Source organism: Stegostoma tigrinum, chromosome 18, assembly GCF_030684315.1.
Source record: "Stegostoma tigrinum isolate sSteTig4 chromosome 18, sSteTig4.hap1, whole genome shotgun sequence".
Lineage (NCBI taxonomy): Eukaryota > Metazoa > Chordata > Chondrichthyes > Orectolobiformes > Stegostomatidae > Stegostoma > Stegostoma tigrinum.
The window spans coordinates 20539635-20559209 of record NC_081371.1 but is presented as its reverse complement, the minus strand read 5'-3'; the positions used below and the strand labels follow the sequence as shown (position 1 = coordinate 20559209).

General features: G+C 39.0%; 2 protein-coding genes across 13 annotated transcripts in view; one reads left to right on the top strand and one right to left on the bottom strand.

The window, feature by feature from the left end:
* The window catches only part of LOC125461164 (ninjurin-2-like), a 262263-nt gene that overhangs the window by 13253 nt on the left and 229435 nt on the right, over positions 1-19575 (top strand). The gene's annotated exons all lie outside the window — the stretch shown is intronic.
* Positions 1-19575, bottom strand: part of wnk1b (WNK lysine deficient protein kinase 1b) — a 189365-nt gene that overhangs the window by 145191 nt on the left and 24599 nt on the right. For all 12 annotated transcript variants that reach the window (XM_048549635.2, XM_048549630.2, XM_048549632.2 and 9 more), the window contains exon 2: positions 12007-12179. In XM_048549635.2, coding sequence (XP_048405592.2) covers positions 12007-12179 — 173 coding nt within the window. The remainder of the gene's footprint in view (positions 1-12006; positions 12180-19575) is intronic.

Genomic DNA, 19575 nt, shown 5'->3' with positions numbered 1-19575 from the left:
CAGTTGCTACAAGCTGTTGTTTTTAAACCAACAAGTCAGAGACTTGAGATTTAATGAACCCCATCATGAGCCTCCTCAAGCAAAAGTACCTGGAGCACAATTTATTTCTACTTAATTCTTAGCAGGAATAAGTACAGAAAGCCAGTCTGTGCTTTCTGTGAACTGGGTCTTTAAAACACAGGTAAACTATGTACACTTGGATAAACTTTCATTTTTAATGATGACACCAGGAACAACAGAGCTTTGATTTCAAGCTCGCTATCACAGTGAGGTGTGACAATTGGTAAAGGGAGGTTGCAGGATGAGTTCATTCAGGGCAGTGTCTCAGAAGAACATAAACAGATTGGTAGAGCGGGCAGATAAATGATAGTTTAGTTTCAATGTAGAGATGTTTTAGGTGTTGCATTATGATGGGAGAAAACTCAAAGGTGATACAAGATAGGAGTTTTAAATTTTAAGGAGGGTGCAGGATCAGGGGGACCTGGCAGTATATGTACACAGATCATTTAAAGTAGAAGAATATGTAGAGAACAGTAACTAAAGCATACAGTACTCAGTTTTATTCAAGGGAGTATACAGTACAAGAGCAAGGAGGTGATGTTGAACTTACCCAAGGTAGTTGTTAGATCTTGACTGGAACATTGTGTACAGCGAGTTATAGGAAGGATGTTAACACATTGGACAAAATGCATAAGACAGTTACAAGAATGATTCCAGGGATGAGGACAGATTGAAGATATCGGAACTGCTCTCCTGGAGAAGATGACCAAGAGGAAATCTAAAGTAGTTTTTCAAAAATGAGCAAAGTAGATAGCCAGAAATTGATCCCAATTGTAAAATGAACAAGGACAAGGACAATAGAGGACTGACTTAAAGTGATTTGCAAAAGAGACAAGGGTGAAGTGAGGAATATTTTTTTTTAAAACTGAGTAGTTAGGGTATAGAATGCATTGCTTCAAAGTATAGTGTGGACAGTTTCAATTGAGTGGATGACTTTTTTGGATAAAAATAACATGCAAGAATATGGGGAGGAGGGGGAGGAGGAGGAGGAGGAGGAGATTGGCACAAGGTAATGATCCTCAAAGAATGAGCAAATGCAGACATGATAGGCTGAATGGCTTCCTTCTACATTGTAGCACTTGTGATTAATGAACGATTGATTCTGGAGGCAACCAGGTAACACCTATTTTCGGCTGAATAATGAGACAGCATTAGTTAATGTGACCTCGCAGTAAAGCATCTTACAAGTAAGACCAATCATAACACAGCTTTGTTTTTACAACATAAATTTTACATTCAAACTCACTTTTCTCAATCTCAAACTTCGATAAAGGGCATTAGAATTACATAATGACACAATTGGCTGAAGCAGGCTGGGAAAACAGGTAAAAGGCAAATCAGAGATGAAATAGTGACAGACATTTTAAGTAACTGTTTTGCAATTCTGGTAACGTATATTCCGTTGAGAAAGAAAGAACTTATGGGAAGGTTATACCACCTGTGGTTAACTGAGGAAGTTAGAAATGGTTTCAAACCCAAGGTGAAGGTGTACAATTCTCTTAAGATTATTGGGATATAGAATGATTGGGATCATTTAAAAAAAAACTAAAAATAAAAACAAAGTAATAAAGAGGGAGAAACTGCAGCATGAGAGAAAACTTAAAAAAACAGAGAGCATATGATTCTACAAGTACACTATGAGCAGCAAAAGTGAGCATTCATTCTGAACAGAGTGAGACAGAGGAAGTAATAATGGAACACAAGAAAATGGCAGAAACTTAAGTAACATTTTCTCCATAGCAGAAAACAAATAGCACACTAGGAAATGTGGGAAAACAAGCAGCACAGAGGAAGGAGGAACTTAAAACAATCAAGATCAACTAGAATACAATTATTAGGAAAACCAATGGGACTTAAGCATGTTTCAGAGATAGTAGGAACTGCAGATGCTGGAGAATCTGAGATAACAAGGTGTAGAACTGGATGAACACAGCAGGCCAAGCAGCATCAGTGGAGCTGGAAAGCTAACGTTTCGGGCCGAGAACCTTCTTCAGAAAAGCATGCTCAGTTCCTCTAATCGAATGGCCTACATCCCTAGGTCTTGAGAGACTACAGAGATGCACTGGTTGTAATGATGTAAAATTCCCTAGATTTGAAAAGATCCAGCAAATTGGAAAATTGCAAGCACAACGCTTAAGGCGGCATACAGTGTTTAGCTTTTACTAACAGAGGGATCGAGTTCCGGAACCAAGAGGTTATGCTGCAGCTGTACAAAACTCTGGTGCAGCCGCACTTGGAGTAATGAATACAGTTCTGGTCACCGCATTACAAGAAGGATGTGGAAGCTTTGGAAAGGGTGCAGTGGAGATTTACTAGGATGTCGCCTGGTATGGAGGGAAGGTCTTACGAGGAAAGGCTGAGGGGCTTGAGGCTGTTTTCGTTAGAGAGAAGGTGGTTGACAGGTGACTTAATTGAAACATATAAAATATTCAGAGGGTTAGATAGGGTGGATAGGGAGAGCCTTTTTCCTAGGATGGTGACGACAAGCACGGGGCGGGGGGCATAGCTTTAAATTGAGGGGTGAAAGATATAGGACAGATGTCAGAGGTAAATTCTTTACTCAGAGTAGTAAGGGTATGGCACACTTTGCCTGCAACAGTTGTAGATTCGCCAACTTTAGGTACATTTAAGTCGTCATTGGATAAACATATGGACATACACGGAATAGTCTAGGTTAGATGGGCTTCAGATTGGTATGACAGGTCGGCACAACATCGAGGGCCGAAGGGCCTGTACTGTGCTGTAATGTTCTACTTTCTAACGCTTAGTGTCATAGAATCAGAGACGTATAGAACGGAAACAGACCATTCAGTCCAACTCGTCCATGCTATTCAGATATCCTAAATTAATCTCGTCCTATTTGCCAGCCTTTAGCCCATATCTGTCAAAACCCTTCCTATTCATCTACCTATCCAGATGCCTTTTAAATGCTGTTATTTTACCAGCCATCACTTCCGCTGGCAGTTCATTCCATACAAGCACCATCATCTGCATAAAAAAAAGTTGTCCCTTAGGTCCCTTTTAAGACTTGTCCCCTCTCACCTTAAGCTTATGCCCTCTAGTTTTGTGTACTCCCTTACCCTGGGAAAAGGCTTTGGCTACTCAAGCCATCCATGTCACGTATGATTTTATCAACTTGCTCAAGAAAAAGACAAAGCATGGGGAATGACATTTTTAGGGAAAAAGTTAAAGCGATACAGAGTGAATTTAAGAAATTAGGTAGAAGGTTTTAAACAACCCTTCAAGCAGCTATCTCTGGATTAGTCCCAATGCCAATCTCAAACAGGGGAAGGAACAAAAGGATAAAAAGGATAAATCAAAAGCTGGTGTATTATCCAGACATTCATATGTTTGGACAATTGCAATGTCTTTTGGGACAGAAAAGATCTGTTCAAAAGGATGGGTCTAACCTGAACTGGAAAGAGGTCAGTATCTTAGCAGGGAGATTTGCTCATTCCATTAAGGGATGCTTTATTTTGATAGAGAGAGGGGGGCGTGGAGGAATTCCAAGCAGAAGTGTAAACAGAAGGATTGATGGCTAAGTTTATGAATGTGAGGAGAGCTCATCAATTAGGAAAGACAGACGAGAGTGTGAGTCAGAGTACATAGTAATTCTAAAGTTGATTCGCAAGGATATCGGCAAAACGCAGCGAAGTGGGACTAGTTTAGTATGGGAAACTTGATCGGTATGGACAACTTGGATCAAAATGTCTATTTCCATGCTGTGACCCTGTAATTCTAACCTGTATTTATTTCAATGCAAGGGATCTTACAGGTAAGGCTGATGAACTCTGGGCATGTTTAAGAACATTGGATTGGGGCATCATAGCTACTACAGAAACTTGGTTGAGAGATTGACAAGATTGCCAGCTCACTGTTCTGGGTTTTGGATGCTTTCAGCAGGATGGGAAAGGAGGTGGAGTAGCATTTTTGATTAAGTAATACATTGCTGCTGTAATGTATTTCTGAAAAATCATCCAGTGAAAATATGTGGGTAGAAATTAGAAGAAAGAATGTAAAAGGTCACCTTGATGGCGTTGTACTGTGGGGACCCCCCATAGTTAGAGGAAATTTGAGAAACAAATATGTCGGGAGATCTCAGAAATATCCAAGCATAATGAGGTTGTAATAATGGAGGATTTTGATTTTCTAACATTGACTGGGGCTATCATACTGTGAAAAGATTGAATAGTGAAAAATTTGTCAAATGTGTTCAAGAAAATTTTCTTTATACGTGGATGCTCCACCTAAGAGGAGAAAAAGCTAGACCTTTTGAGAGTAAGGCACAACAGGTGAGTGAAGTAAAAGTGAGGGAACACTTTGGGTCTAACGATCATAATTCTATTAGTTTCAAAACGATTATGGATAAGGATAAGACCTCCATACAAGGTTAAAAATTTTAATTGGAGTAAGGCAAATTTTAATGAATGAGACAAGAACTTTCAAAAGTTGATTGAAGTTGACTGTTTGCAGATAAAGGATATCTGACAAGTGGGAAGCTTTCAATAGTGCAATGTAGAGAGTTCAGAGGCATTATGTTCATGTTACAATGAAGGCTAAGAGTAAGAAAGAATGGATGAATAAGGATATTGAGGTTCTATTCAAGAATAAAAGAGAATCTTATTTTAGATTCAGTCAACTTGGTTCAATTGAATCTCTTCATCAATTGAAAGTGTAGGGGCATTCATAATAAAGAAATCAGAAAGGTAAAAATGGGATGAGACAGTTTTGGCAGACAAGGTTAAGGATAATCCAAAAACAGTCCACAAATAAATTAAGAGCAAGAGGATATCTAGAGGGGGTAGGGCCCCTTAAAGATCAAGGAAGTCTGCTTTGTGTTGAACGCCAGGAGATGGAGTGATGCTAAATGGATATTTTGCATCAGATTTTACAGTGGAGAAAGAAACCGAGACTAGACAACACAGAAATAAATTCTGGCGTTTTAAAAATAGCTCATATTACACAAGATGACTAGGTGTAGAGCTGGATGAACACAGCAAACCATGCAGCAGAGGAGCAGGAAAACTGATGTTTTGGGCCTAGATCCTTAACCACCTCACATTACACAAGAGGTGGTTTGGGAGGACTTAGAGAAAATGAAGGTAGATAAATCCCCAGGACCTTATCTAACATATCCCAGAACACTGTGGGAAGGGAAAGTTTGAGAGATCTCTTGCAGAAATAATTGCATCATCTATAACTACAAACGAGGTGCCTGATGACTGCAGGGTGGCTAAATGTACCTTTGTTTATGAAAAGTTATAAGGAGAAACCGAACTATAGACCTGCAAGTCTGACGTCAGTTGTGGGTAAATTGTTAGAGGTGATGATACAAGATAGGATTAATGGACATTGAAAGGAAAAACATTTTTAAAAAGCGATTCAGGATAGTCAGCATAATTGTGCGAGGGAAATAGTGTCTCAAACTTGATTAAGCTTTTTTTGAGGAAGCTACCAAAAAAATTGAGGGCAGTGCAGCAGACACCGTTTGTTTGGACTTCAGTAAAGCCTGTGACAAGGTTCCACAAGGCAGACTAATTAGTAAAGTCACATGGGATTCAGGTTGAGCTTGCCAATTGGATACATAATTAGGTTAATGGCAGACGGCTACTTTTTAGACTGGAGGCCTGTCATCAGTAGTGTCCTACAAGGATCGGTTCTGGGTCCTCTTATTTGTTATTTACATAAATGATTTAGATGAAAACATAGAAGGCATGGTTAGTAAGTTTGCAGACAACACCAAAATTGGTGGCATAGTAGACAGTGAAGGTTTTCTAAGATTACAAAGGGATCTTGATCAAATGTGTCAATGAGCTGAAAAATGGCAAACAGAGTTTAATATGGATAAATATGAGGTATTGCATTATGGTACAACAAACAAGGTTAGGGTTCATACAATTAATGGTAGGGCCTTGGGTAAATGTTGGAGAAGGAACCTAGGGGTTCAGGTACATAATTCTTTGAAGTTTGTGTCACATAGACAGGGTGGTTAAAAAGGCAATTAGCACACTTGCCTTCATTGCTGAATCCTTTGATTATAGGAGTTGGGAAGTCAGTTGTAGTTACACAGGATATTGGTGAGGCCTCTTCTGGAATACTGTGTCTGGTTCTGGTTGCCCAGTTATAGGCAGATTATTATTAAGCTGGAGGAGATGAGAAAAAGTTTACCAGAACGATGTCGGGTATGGAAGGTTTGAGTTATAGAAGAAAGGCTGAATAGGCTGGGACTTTTCACTGGAACGTAGGAGGTTGACAGGCAGCCTTACAAGAGTTTATAAAATAATGAGAGGTATAAATAGAGTTCACAACAGTTGTCTTTTCCCTCGGATTTTCCACTGCAACACAGTGGCAGGGTATTAGGGAGAATCCAAAGGGGGTTCTACAAATGCATTAAGGACAAAAGAGTCATTAAGGAGATCAGCAAGGTCACCAACGTGTGGAACCACAGGAGATGGGGGGGAGATACTAAAATGAGTATTATGCATCAGCTTACACAGTGAAGGGATATGGAAGATAGAGGAAGTGGGGAAATAAATAGCAACATCTTAAGAAACGTCCATGTTACTGAGGTGGTGGTGGTGGACGTCTTAAGATGCACAAAGGTGGATAAGGGATCTGGTCAGATCTACCCAAGAACTCTGTGGGAAGCTACAGAAGTGACTGCTGGGCCCCTTGTTGAGCTAGTCCCTATTGGTGATAGAGAATGAGAGATGCCGGAAGACTGGAGGTTGTCTAACATGGTGCCACTATTTGAGTAAGATGGTAAGGAAAAGCCAGGGAACTACAGGCTGGTGGGCCTGACGTCAGTGGTGGGTAAATTGTTGGAGAGAATCCTTAGGGACAGCATTCACATGTATTTGTAAAGGCAAGGACTGATTAAGGATATTCAATGGCTGTGTGCTTGTGAAATCGTGTCTGACTAACTTGACTGAGTTTTTTTGAAGTATTAATGAAGAGGATCGAAGGCAAAGCAGGGGACACAATCTACATGGACTTCAGTAAGGCATTAGATAAGGTTCCTCATCGTAGATTGGTTAGCAAGGTCAGATCACATGGAACAGAGGGAGAACTAGCCTTTTCAATACAGAACTGGCTCAAAGGTAGAGGGACAAAGGGTGGTGTTGAAAGGTTGCTTTTCAGACTAGAGGCCTGTGTCCAGCAGTGTGCCACATGGATCAGTGCTGGGTCCGCTGCTTTTTGTATTTACACTAATGATTTGGATGTGAACATAGGAGGTATGGTTTGTAAGTTTGCAGATGTCATCAAAATTCAAGGTGTAGTGGATAACGAAGAAGGTTCCTCAGAGTACAACGGAATCTTGATCAGACGGCCAATCGGCCAAGGAGTGGCAGATGGAGTTTAATTTAGATAAATGTGAGATGCTGCATTTTGGAAAGGCGAATCAGGGCAGGTCTTACACACTTCATGCTAAGGTCCTGGTGAGTGCTGCTGAGCAGAGAGACCTTGCGAGTGCAGGTTCATAGTTCCTTGGAAGTGGAGGCACTGGTCGGCTGAATAGTGAAGGGGGCGTTTGGGATGCTTGCCTTTATTGGTCATTGCTTTGAGTAGAGAACTTGGGAGATCACGGTGCTGCTGTACAGAACATTAGTTAGGCCACTTTTGGAATACAGCAGGGAGACCAGAATTGAATGCTAAAGAAAGAAAGATGCAAAACTCAAGAGTGTTCAGAAAAGATCTGCAAGAATGTTGCCGCTGTCAAAGGGTTTCAGCTATAGGGAGCAAGTGAATAGGTTAGGGCTACTTTCCTTGGAGCATTGGAAGCTGAGGACGACCTTACAGGTTTATAAAATCACAAGGGGAATGGATAGGGTGAATAGGAAAAGTCTTTTTCCCAGGATATGGGAGTCCAAAACTAGAGGGCATAGGTTTAAGGTGAGAGGGGAAAGATTTAAAAGGACCTAAGGGGCAAATTTTTCCACAGAGGGTGGTGCATGTACAGAATGAATTGGCAGAGGAACTGACAGAAGCTGGTACAACTACAACATTTAAAAAGCATCTGGCTGGGTATACGAATACAAAGAGTTTAGGGCGATCCCTACAGAACACTGCTGGTCATAGGCCTCAAGTCTGCAAAAACAACTCTCTACCATCACTCTCTCTCTTGCCATTAAGCCAATTTTGTGTTCAATTGGCAAGCTCACCCCGAATCCCCCAGGATCTAACTTTAATAATTAGTCTATCATGCAGAACCTTGTCAAAGGCTTTATTTAAGTCCAAGTAAACAATGCCTACCTCACTGCTCTAAATCTTCTTGGTTACTTCCTCAATATACTCAGTCAAGTTTGAAAGACGATTTACTGTGCAGAAAACCATGTTAACTATCCTTAAAACTTCCTTGCCTCTCAAAATGCATATAAATCCAAACTTTCAGAATCACCAACAACTTACCCACCAAAGTCAGACTCAGGTCTACAGTTCGCAGGATTCTCCCGTTATCCCTTTTTTAAAAGGCATAACATTAGCTCGTCTCCAGTCCTCTGGCACCTCACCTGTAGTTATAGATGATACAAATATTTCTCAAGGAACCCCACAAATTTCTCTAACTTCCCACAATGTCCTGGGGTACACAAGATTAAGTCCCAGAGAAGGTCAAGTTTCGCTCCTTCCTTAGTAAGAACATTTACATATTAATAAAGAAAATTTTCTTGAATTCATTTAACAAACTTATCACCATCCCAACCTTAACACTATGGTAGTCCCAGTCAATATTTGGGAAATAAAAATCACCTGGTATTACAACCTTATGATTCATACATATATCTGAGATCCCTCAATGTATTTGTCAATCCCATCAAAGTTATCATTCCTGTTTTATTGCTAACTTCAAACAAATTTTCACTGGACAATTTCTCTCCTTACAGCAGCAATTTTTTTCCTGAATCAAAAACAGCACTCTCCCTCCTCTTTTGCCTCTCTTCCTGTGCTTCCTACAGCATCTGAAACCTGCAACATTGAACTGCCAGTCCTGTCCATCTCTTAGTCAAGTTTCTGTAATAGCTGTGAAGTCCCAATTCCACATTCCCCGACTTTATCAGCCGTGTCTGTAAGGGTCCATTCATTAGCGAGTTTTGAGAAGATTTGTAGCTCAGGCTAAGGTTCTGGATGTAAGTTTGCTCACTGATCTGGAAGGTTCGTTTTCAGACGTTTCGTCACCATTCTAGGTAACATCAGTGAGCCTCCGGTGAAGCGCTGGTGCTATGTCCCGCTTTCTATTTATCTATTTAGGTTTCCTTGGCTTGGTGATGCCATTTCCTGTTCTTTTTCTCAGAGGGTGGTAGGTGGGCTCCAAATCAATGCGTTTGTTGATGGAGTTCTGGTAGGAATGCCATGCTTCTAGGAATTCTCGTGCGCGTCCTTGTTTGGCTTGTCCTAGGATGGATGTGTTGTCCCAATCTAAGTGGTGTCCTTCCTCATCTGTAAGGATACTAGTGACAGTGGGTCATGTCTTTTTGTGGCTAGTTGATGTTCATGTATCCTGGTGGCTAGCCTTCTGCCTGTTTGTCCAACTACACAGGAAAAAAAAAACAGGAAATGACATCACCAACCCAAGGAAACCCAAACACAAATAGAATGCGGGACATAACACCAGCACTACACCGGAGGCTCACTGATGATGCTACCTAGAATGGTGACGAAACGTCTGAAAATGAACCTTCCAGCTCAGCGAGCAAACTTACATCCAGCTCCTTTCATTGAAACAAATGCAGCTTAGTTCTTCATTGTTACTTCTCAATTTTTGCTGAGAGAAGATCCAAATTTTCCGTTACACTTTTCAAAATAATTGAAGTATTTATATAGAAGAACTGGCATCTATAACCAGCAAAAAGTTCCTTTTCACTCCAACAACCCTGGGAATAATTGCTCAATATCCAATGCGGGTCCACATTACATTTCATGTTGATGGAATAGCAAGAAATTGGGAGCTGTTCCTTAGGTTTTACATTATCTGAGTACTTCTTAACAGAAGATGAGCAAAAGACTGAATGATTTTAGGTACATACTTGACTTGTATATTTGGAATCCATACATGTTCATGTGGCAAATTTAAGCCACCCAGCTTAGTTAAAAGGCAGCATTCATTTGTCAAGCAGTTAAAATAAAGTTTCATGTTCAATGAGTAATTTTCCACCTTACTTTAGAAAAGTTGCATGAATTTACACTGGCATTACACATAGAGAAAAAAAACACTTAAGATACAAACTGAAAAGAAAAATACAAGTGTATATTAGAATGGTTAGCAATTACCAAGGAAGTTGGCATTAAATAATTTATTGGAACTGCAAGTTGACAATGCCCTAGGTCCTGGTGGATTTCATCCCAGGATCTTACAAGTAACTAATTAGATAATTAATGCATTACGTTTATTTTTCCAAAGCTCATTAGATTCAGGAAAGTCCCTTCAGATTACAAAAAAAGTAACTCCTTTATTTAAAAATGGATGGAAGCAGAAATCAGGAGATGATAGGCCAGTTAATATCTGTCATAGGGAAAATATCTGAAGTTATTACTAAAGACATTATAACAGAGCACTTAGCTAAGTTCAAGGTAACAAAACAGATCTAACAGATTTGTCAAAGATAAATCATGTTTTACTAATATGGTGGAGTTCTGTGAAGTAATAACATAGGCTCTGGTTAAAAGAGAACCAGTGGATATGTTGTACTTAGATTTTCAGAAGGGATTTTATGAAGAACTTAAGGTTATTGTGGAAAATAGAAACTTGTTGGGATCAACATATTGTCATGGAAAGAAGACTGTTTCCTACTCATAAGCTAATAAATGTATTCTTTTGAGACTGGCAGGATGTCACAAGTGATGTGCCACAGGGGTCAATACTGGAGCCACAACTCTTTACAATATATATAAAGGATTTGAAGGAAGGGATTGAAGGTACTATAGCTAACTTGGTAGATTTCACAGTCCTCTTCACTTTCCTACCTATCATAGAGTCATCATTAAAGGGTTACAGATAGATTAGGTGAGCAGGTAAAAAGCTGGCAAAATGTAGTATAATGTGGCAAAATCTGAAATTGACAATTTTGGCAGAAAGAATAAAGACAGCATGTTATTTAAAAGAATAAGAGGGTGCAGAGCTCAGAGATGCAGAAAGATCCAGGTGTCCCGGTGCATGAATCATGGAAGGTTAGGAGGGAGGCACATGTAATTAAATTTTTTTTCTGTGAGGGGCAATGAATGCAAGACTAGAGGGGTAATCGTTCAGTTATGCAAGGTATTGGTGAGATCGCATCTGGAGTACTGTGCACAGTACCGGTCACTGTTCTTACAGAAGCACTTCTGAGAAGCTTCACTAAACTACTATCTGGAATGAATTAATGAATTGCCTTAAACTATGGCATTTAGAAGAGTCAGAGGTGACTAAATTGAAACATACAAGATCCTGAGGGGACGTGATCAGACAGGTGTGGAAAGTATACTTCCTCTTATGGGAGGATGCAGAAGAACAGTTACAGGTTAAAAATAACGAGTCAACCATTTAAAAGCAGCAAGAATCTGAGGCATGAAAATCTGGAATTCTGGAGCCTGAAAAGAGAAATGGATGTCGAATCTTAAAACTTTAAGACAAGGCAGTAAATTGTTAATTATCAATGGGGATGAAAGATGATTAAAGACGCACAGGAATGTAGAGTTGAGGTTAAAATCAGATCAGTCATGATCTTATTGAGTGACGGAGCAGGCACACACCCTTTTTTCTTAGTATGTCTGTATGGAGTCAGCATTAAAACCACAGGCCCTGACTGAAGGCAGATTTAATAGCTGTGTGGAGCATCTCCAACTGTTAAACCAATTTACCTTACAGTTTTAACTAAAACAAAATGGTGCACAGGTAATAAGAGAAAAACAGAAGAATTGGAAATGAGGAGTCACGAAGTACAAAACATTTTAAAAAAATTATACTGTACTTACGTTTTCAGAGTACCCGATGTCATCAGCTCTGTCACCAATACTATGCATTTCTTTCCCTTTAAAGTTGATTCCCAAGAGTCATAAAATCTGACTATGTTTGGATGCTGCAAGCCCTTTAACATTTCAGCTTCTTCTTTAAACCTTTGCCTTTCCGACTTGGACAACTTTCGATCCTGTTAATGATACCAGAGTGACAATGAAGGCTGTGCTGAGAAGCAAATTTGTTTTTTTCTTAATCCAGGCAAACTGAAACTAGATCAACAATTTTTAATATTAATAGACATTAATATGAAACAACACAGACAAGCAACAAATGCCAAACATTGAAACAATCAAACATAATTTGCAAGTTTTTTTTTAAAATTCAGAGTTAGGATATTGCTAACTAGGCCAGCTCTTAATGCCCATCCCTAATTGAATTAAGAGTCAACCACATTGCTGGAGTTATCTGTAGGTTGATTTCTTCTCTGTAGGACACTAGTAACCCAGATGGGATTTTCCAACAATTGACAACAGATTCATGATCATCATAAGACTCCTACTTCCAGCTTTGTTTTCCCCCATTGAATTCAAATTCCACTATCTGACATGGCAGGAAGTCAACTCAGGTCCCCAGAACATTACTTGGGTCTCTGGATTAACAGTCTAAAGGATAACAGTCCCTAGGACATATCCTAATCTTAAGTGAAGTTTTAATTAAGGGATAAAAGAGGTCCAAACATGGTCAAGAAGAGCAGTTAAATAAAGTCAATAGGTCAAAGCAAGACACATCCTCCAATGTCATGGAATTAAGGAAAATGAAAAGAAATCAAAGTAAATTTACAAAAGACAAAAAGATAGTTAAAAACTTTACCTAGGGTCTGATATAAAAAGATTAGTGAAAGTAAACAGAAGCATGTTATAATTTTATCTTTTCTACCTCTAACGAAGTGTAAGGAAATAGCAAATACATTAAAGCAAATACATTTTGTGTCTTCAAGGTAGAAAACAAAAAGGGGAAAAAAAAATCCAGATTTGGGAAACAAGTAGTAAGTGACAGGTTTAAAAAGAGCCGCCCAAGTAAACAATACATGCAGGGGAAAATAAAGTACAGTGACCACAGTCCCAAAGGATCACAGAGCTGCTCTGTCACTGGAGGACTAAGGCCCTGATGACCCATATTCTAAAATCGGCCACTTCACAAACCGTCAATGCATTAGTTTTGACTTTTGAATCTCCTTGCATTGCAAAACAGTTCCCAAGGACTATAAAAGGTAGGAAATGTTCCATCAAATATACAAGTGAGTAAAAGAGAAAACAAAAAAGAGCCAAGGTCAGTAAACCTAGTCACTGAGGTAAAATGCCAAAATCTATTAATAGGTCTAAGTAACAGGAAACTTAAAGCATAATATGATTAAGCTGAGTCAAGGAAGATTTATGAAAGAGAAATTGTGTTTGGCATAGCTTTTGAGGATTAACTTTGAAAGGGAAAATGGATTTAATAAGGTCTGCACTGAGTGCGGGGTATGTGCAAAGGAGCTTTCACTAAGGGAAGTCAGTGAAAAGGGGAACTACAAATTATTAAAAATATATGTAAATCAAAATAAATAAAGATGGTAGGAAAGGCCATGTGTCATTGCTGCAGCATGTGAGAGCTCAAAGCTGCCACTGCAATTTATAGCAACCATTCTGATTTAAGCGTCTGCAGCTTAAGCTTCAACTCAAAGATAATAAGCTGAAGACCAAACTGCAGGTATTCTGATGCATCGGGAGCAGGAAGTTACCTGGATACTTTATTCCAACAGTTACCTGGACACTTATTCCAGCAGGCCGTCAGGCTCCTTACATTAGTGCCATTTGATTTGGTCTGATTTTATAATTTAGGAAACCTATCATACTTCCAATTTTTTTTTCTAAAAAGCAAGGTCAAGGTAGGGTTTTTGCATTCCATGTCTTGATTTGACAATACAGTCTGCTGTTATAAATGAACAAGTCATAAGGTGACATAGAGAAAAGGAGATAATTACTGCTGTAAAGTCAGGTAACAAAATGTGTGTACTTCATCTAAACCAATATAATGTAATTTTGTAAGCAGTGCCTACATCTTCTATATTGGGGGGAAAAAAAACTTGCAGATGGGTTGACAGCTTTATGTACCTGCCACAATACTATGCTGCTTTTGGCCCTATGCCACTTGAATTCTCCAACTCACATACATGCTGACCTCTCTGCCCTTGGCCACCCCACTAGTCATTTTAGTTAAATCTTTTCCAATACCATAAGTAAATACTGGTATCAAAGAAATAATTAGCACATTCATAGAGAGTGATCAATTTTACCCTTTAGCTTAGGTTATATTTTGGTAAAAGGACACAAACCATAGCTGCCTGCAACAAAATTTCCAGTGTTGGTCACAATGGTAGCAAGCAGGCTTTTAGAATCAACTACTTCAGTTATAGTGAATATAAATCCAAAACTCCCTTTTAAACCACCATACTTTTAGTCACAAAAGGTCATAGTTAGAAAATATAATTACATTTTTCATGCTAAATTTCTGTACTGTTCTCACATTTCATGTTTGTGTCCTATATAATATAATTGCAGTGTTTCTATTTCTTCATACAAACAACTGGAAAGCTAATGAAATACCATGATTCAATGGTGATCTTGCATTCAAAATCATGTCTCATTTCCCTAAAAATGGAAAAAAAAAGCCCTATCATTGAAATTAACATTTCTGAACACTACTTCCTTGTGCTCAAAGCTCCACCCTAACACATATAATGAAATCTTTTTCAAGGATGAATAGGAACCAGCAATAAACAGCAGCCTTGCCAGTCAAGCCCACATTGCCTGAATGATAACAAAATACTACTCTTGTCAAATTATTGGGTTGCCTAGCATTATTCACAACCAGGTAGTTCTTCAACTTTATTTCATATTCCCGCTAAAGGAGCACAAACAAAAAACTGAGAATGCATTGTACAGATGAAAGCTCTCACTCCTTCCTTGAATAATGAAATTCCTAACTTAAAATAAAACATTTTGATACTCTGTTCATTGTTGGGAAAACTTATGTATGACATGAATAATGAAAACTACTGAAAAAAAGCAACTCAGCAGGTACATATGCAAATTATTTGCGAAGCCAAACATAGCCAGTCAGAATAAAGTCTCTTAGGCACTAATTCATGGTTTGTCACGGTTCATTTAAGTTTTGCACTTTCACTGTACCAGCTAAATACCAACAAAAATGGTGTGTTTTTTGAGCCTAGTAATGAATAGTAGATACCCAAATGATTATTACCTAAGAACACAGCACTTAGGAGCAGGATTCAGACATTCAGCCTTTCAATCCTGCTCCACCCTACAATAAGATCATGGCTAATGTGGCTGTGGTCTCAACCCAACTTTCCTATCTCCCAGATCAAAATTAATAGATTTTTGTCAAATAAGGGTATCATGGGATTTGCACTGATGACAGGAAAATGAGAATTATTATACTGATAAGCAGAGTTCATGGAATCAACCAGAGCTCAAGATTGAGAACACAATGGTGGTTAGTGTCCTAAATTGTTTGAAGGGATGGTTTCAGACACAAACAAACATTCTCCATGTCCTTGGCAATCTTTATGCAAAGAAAGACAATGCTATCTCATTAGGAGAACTTGCTTTCAGCAGACTGGGATGCTGCATTTTGTATATTAGAACAATAATTCCATTCAAAAATATAGGATATTATAATATAATAACACTAAACATAATCAATCAGGCAGCTACAATGGAGCAGGCTAAAACGGGAAAGGGCAAAAGGGTGGAAGAGGAGGAAATCAATCACGTAACTGACACAACCCAAGCCTCAACAACTCAAACACACTAACAGTCCACACTATTTTAGTTACCCCATTCCTGGAGTGTTTAGACCATGCCCCTGTCAAAGCCTCCAACAACTGAGCAACCTTTACTGAGACCCTCCCCCAAAAGTAGTTCCTCAAAAAGTGTTTTCGATAAAGAAGCTGCCAAATTTGATTCAGCAAAGAACACTCTCCACCCCAAACACTTCTCACTCTCATTGCGCAGAAACAGCAGGAACTGAAATCACAAAGCAGACCCTTCACATCTGTGACTATAATGCATTATCTATCTTCAACCTATCCCAAACTATGCCCTTCTAACCTGCACAAGAAGTTAGCATGTAATTAGGAAGATAAGTGGAATGTTGATCTTCATTGCAAAGGTGTTGGGAAGTATATAAATAAGGAAGGAAATCTTTACACATGTAAAAGGTCGTAGAGTCATACGGCATGCAAATAGACCCTTCAGTCCGATTCATCCATGCCAACCAAGTTTCCCAAACTAAACTATTCCCATTTGCCCGCATTTGGCCTATAGCAGTCTAAACATTTCCTATTCATGCACCTGTCCAAATGTCTTTTAAATCGATGTAACCGTACCTGCATCCAATCCTTCCTCTAGCAGTTTGTTTTTATACTGTATTTCTTGTTGTGGGTCCCGAAATGGGAAAAGGATTGGTTTATAAACCAATGATCGTAGAAGGGCTTGCTACACTTTTTTAAAAAATAAGTTACCCACACTAAGTGCTGTTAAGTATTGTTGTCTGTACAAGCAGCGGTTAGGATCGGGGGTCGGGGTTACTCTAGATAGCTGGAGCTAGGGCATGTGAATGAAGGCAGATTTGGTCACCGACAAGTAGCTGATGGGTCTGTGGAGTGATGACCAGTTATTGATGACAAAAGCTTTCTGCCTGCCAACATCTATATGAAGGGTCCCTAGGTAGTCACTCACTTGTCAGGAAGCCTTCCAAAGGAGATGGAGTCTTTCTCCTTTGCTCTCCTAAGGCGTGAAGAAAGCCAATTTATTTTTACCCATCAATTCCTTTAAGCTTTTGCTTTTCACCAAAAATTTACAAACTTTATAGAAGTTGAGAATCACTTCTCCTACTGCAGCAATTAAGTGAAAGTACATGGAGAACAGACATCATGTTGCAGGATAACTTTGTGGTACCAAAGCTTAAGTAAACATTGCGAATTTTTCCACATTTAACATAGCCTAACATCAGGATAAGTGTAATAGTACTTTTTGTCTGGTTATGATACATGTTCTAGTACCATTGCAGCACTTGTGCACAGTCCACCCTTACACTTGTATGACAATTAACAGAGAGCATGCTGCATTGTCAGCATTGTTTCTGAATTGAAGCTTTAAGCCAAGGCCTTCTCTCCCCATTTGTGCGAATTTCAAAAAGGTACTGACAACTTTAAGCTCTTCCCAATGTCCAACTAACATGTCTCAACCAAAACAAGTTGACCAGTTAACTATTTCACTCAAGTTTTGACACCTTGGCAACTGTAAGCTAGTCGCCATGTTCATCTGCACAGTAAATATGATTCAATGCAAAAACGGTAATTCACTACCTGCAAAACACTACAACAACCTGAATGTTTAAAAGCAAAAGTAGTATGTTTGACACAATGTGTCCAAAGCCAAGGCTAAAGAAACAAACAAGTTTGGTTTATTTATAAACTAAGAAGTTTTTTTTATTAACAATGACCATGCACTTGATGATTCCACTGCAGAGACTCGAAGTTGAACTTCAAGGATACCGGTCATTTCTATTTCTGCTCAAGTCAGCAATTAGATAAAATCATCCAATATTTAACCCATGTCAAGCAACAATGCATAGTAGGCAATGAAGAGAGCAGAGAAAGAGAAGAAAACTTCCCCTTAATGCCTGCATCAAGAGCCTAATTTCCATTTCCAAAAAGGTTCATATTTCCTACGGTAGCCTTGCTAGAACGTATCAAGCAGGAATTTATACAGGTATCCAATCAAAACTTCTCTACTCTCTGGAAAATCTTTGAAACCATACCTCCAACATTTTTTCCACAAAATTTTTACTGCTACACCAACTGCAGGTCAAAATTCAATGCACATGGAAAAAATTGGGATAATTCATTTCTGGGGAAGTTCTCAAACACATGTTCAAACAATTCAGCTCTAGCCCATATGGTGTTGACTTCACCAGCTGCAAACTGCCTGGCTTGTGCTGGATCAGTGTTAAGTGTCACTAAATTTTGTTTTTTTGTAGCAGCAATATTGTATAGTGCACAGCCAGCATGCACAGAAGCGGTGAACTCTCCACACAATGACTCAAGACTTGGCTAAGTTGGCTCAGCAAACAAATCAGACTGCTAACTATCCAAGATTTGGCCATTAGCAGTGTCGAATTCAGAATCTCAGCTTGTAGGATAAAGGCGGAGGGGGTGCAAGGGAATCAGGCATTAAAACCTCTAGGGTTATTCCAATTGGTTACTGAAACTTTGGCAAACACTACTCTATGTAGGGACCTTCTGCCGGAAGTTCCAGTGACTGAAAAGGAGAATCTCAAAAGAATCTTCTGGCTGTTGACTGTAATCAAAATTCAGATGTAAAACTTTCAGCTGCTTATTGATTAGCCTCCAAAGTTCTGCAGGGTTCCTGGTGAATTTACAAGGCAGATCAGAAAATGCCACAAAATCCCTCCCCTCCAGTCATTTTTCTGAAATTCATTCTCTGCAGCTACATTACAAGCTGCATATCTTCTGTTTCCAGTTCCCTATTCTCTCAACTTGGACAGATGAAACACATTAAGGTTTGTAAATTCAAACTTGGATTTTCTAAACAAACCTGATTCATCAAATAAGACACCACCCACTTATTCTTTACAGCCTTAAAAAGTTTAATGTTTTGAGGACAGCAAAGGCTGTTATACATTGGATTTAACAATGGTAAAAGTAGCACAATAATAGAATTGCACACAGAACAGTTAATATTTTAAATCTCAATTACATATTAAATCACAGTAACGTTGAAAAGGGCACCACTAAACCAAGGTATCAGTGAAACTGTGATTCACTGTTAGCAAGGCGGACTGTATGCAAATATTGGAGATAACATTTTGACTGAGTAAAACCTATGCTGTAGTGAGGAATTTGTGTCATAGGTTCAGTGGAAGTGTTAGAATGTTTGTGCCAGAACAATGAATATATACTCTCTTACCATTACTGTTTGCTTCTGCATCTCATTCATCAACGTATTCCTGGTCCCTAAACTGTGCATTTTGCTGAAAATTGTCCTTAATTAATGAGCTCTGAGGGGTACAATTCAAATCAGAGAGGATCAGATTTAATGACCCACTTCTGCTGAATTAAGAGCAATAGCTCTGAGGCCCAAACTCCAGGGTGCAAAATTAAATGACACTCTTGTTCTGGGGATTTTGCTGAGGGTAGATTACCACAGGTATAAATCTCCTCTCCCATTTCCCTCATCTACGCTTTTAACATTGAAGTCCCCAGTTTTGTCACAAGCAACACTACGCTCTGCCACTAGATGGAACCTGGTCACTCTGAAACCAGGGAGCTGGTCAAACATGTTTCATAGGCATTACTGGCATTTGGATTTACATTTGTATTCACAATAGAATCTACTTCAAGTTTAAGCACTGAGAAATTCTGATTTGCTTAGCACTTTTTTCTTAAAAGCCAGACTTTTTAAAATGCAGCAACAACCTTGTTTCAGGCATCCCTGTAA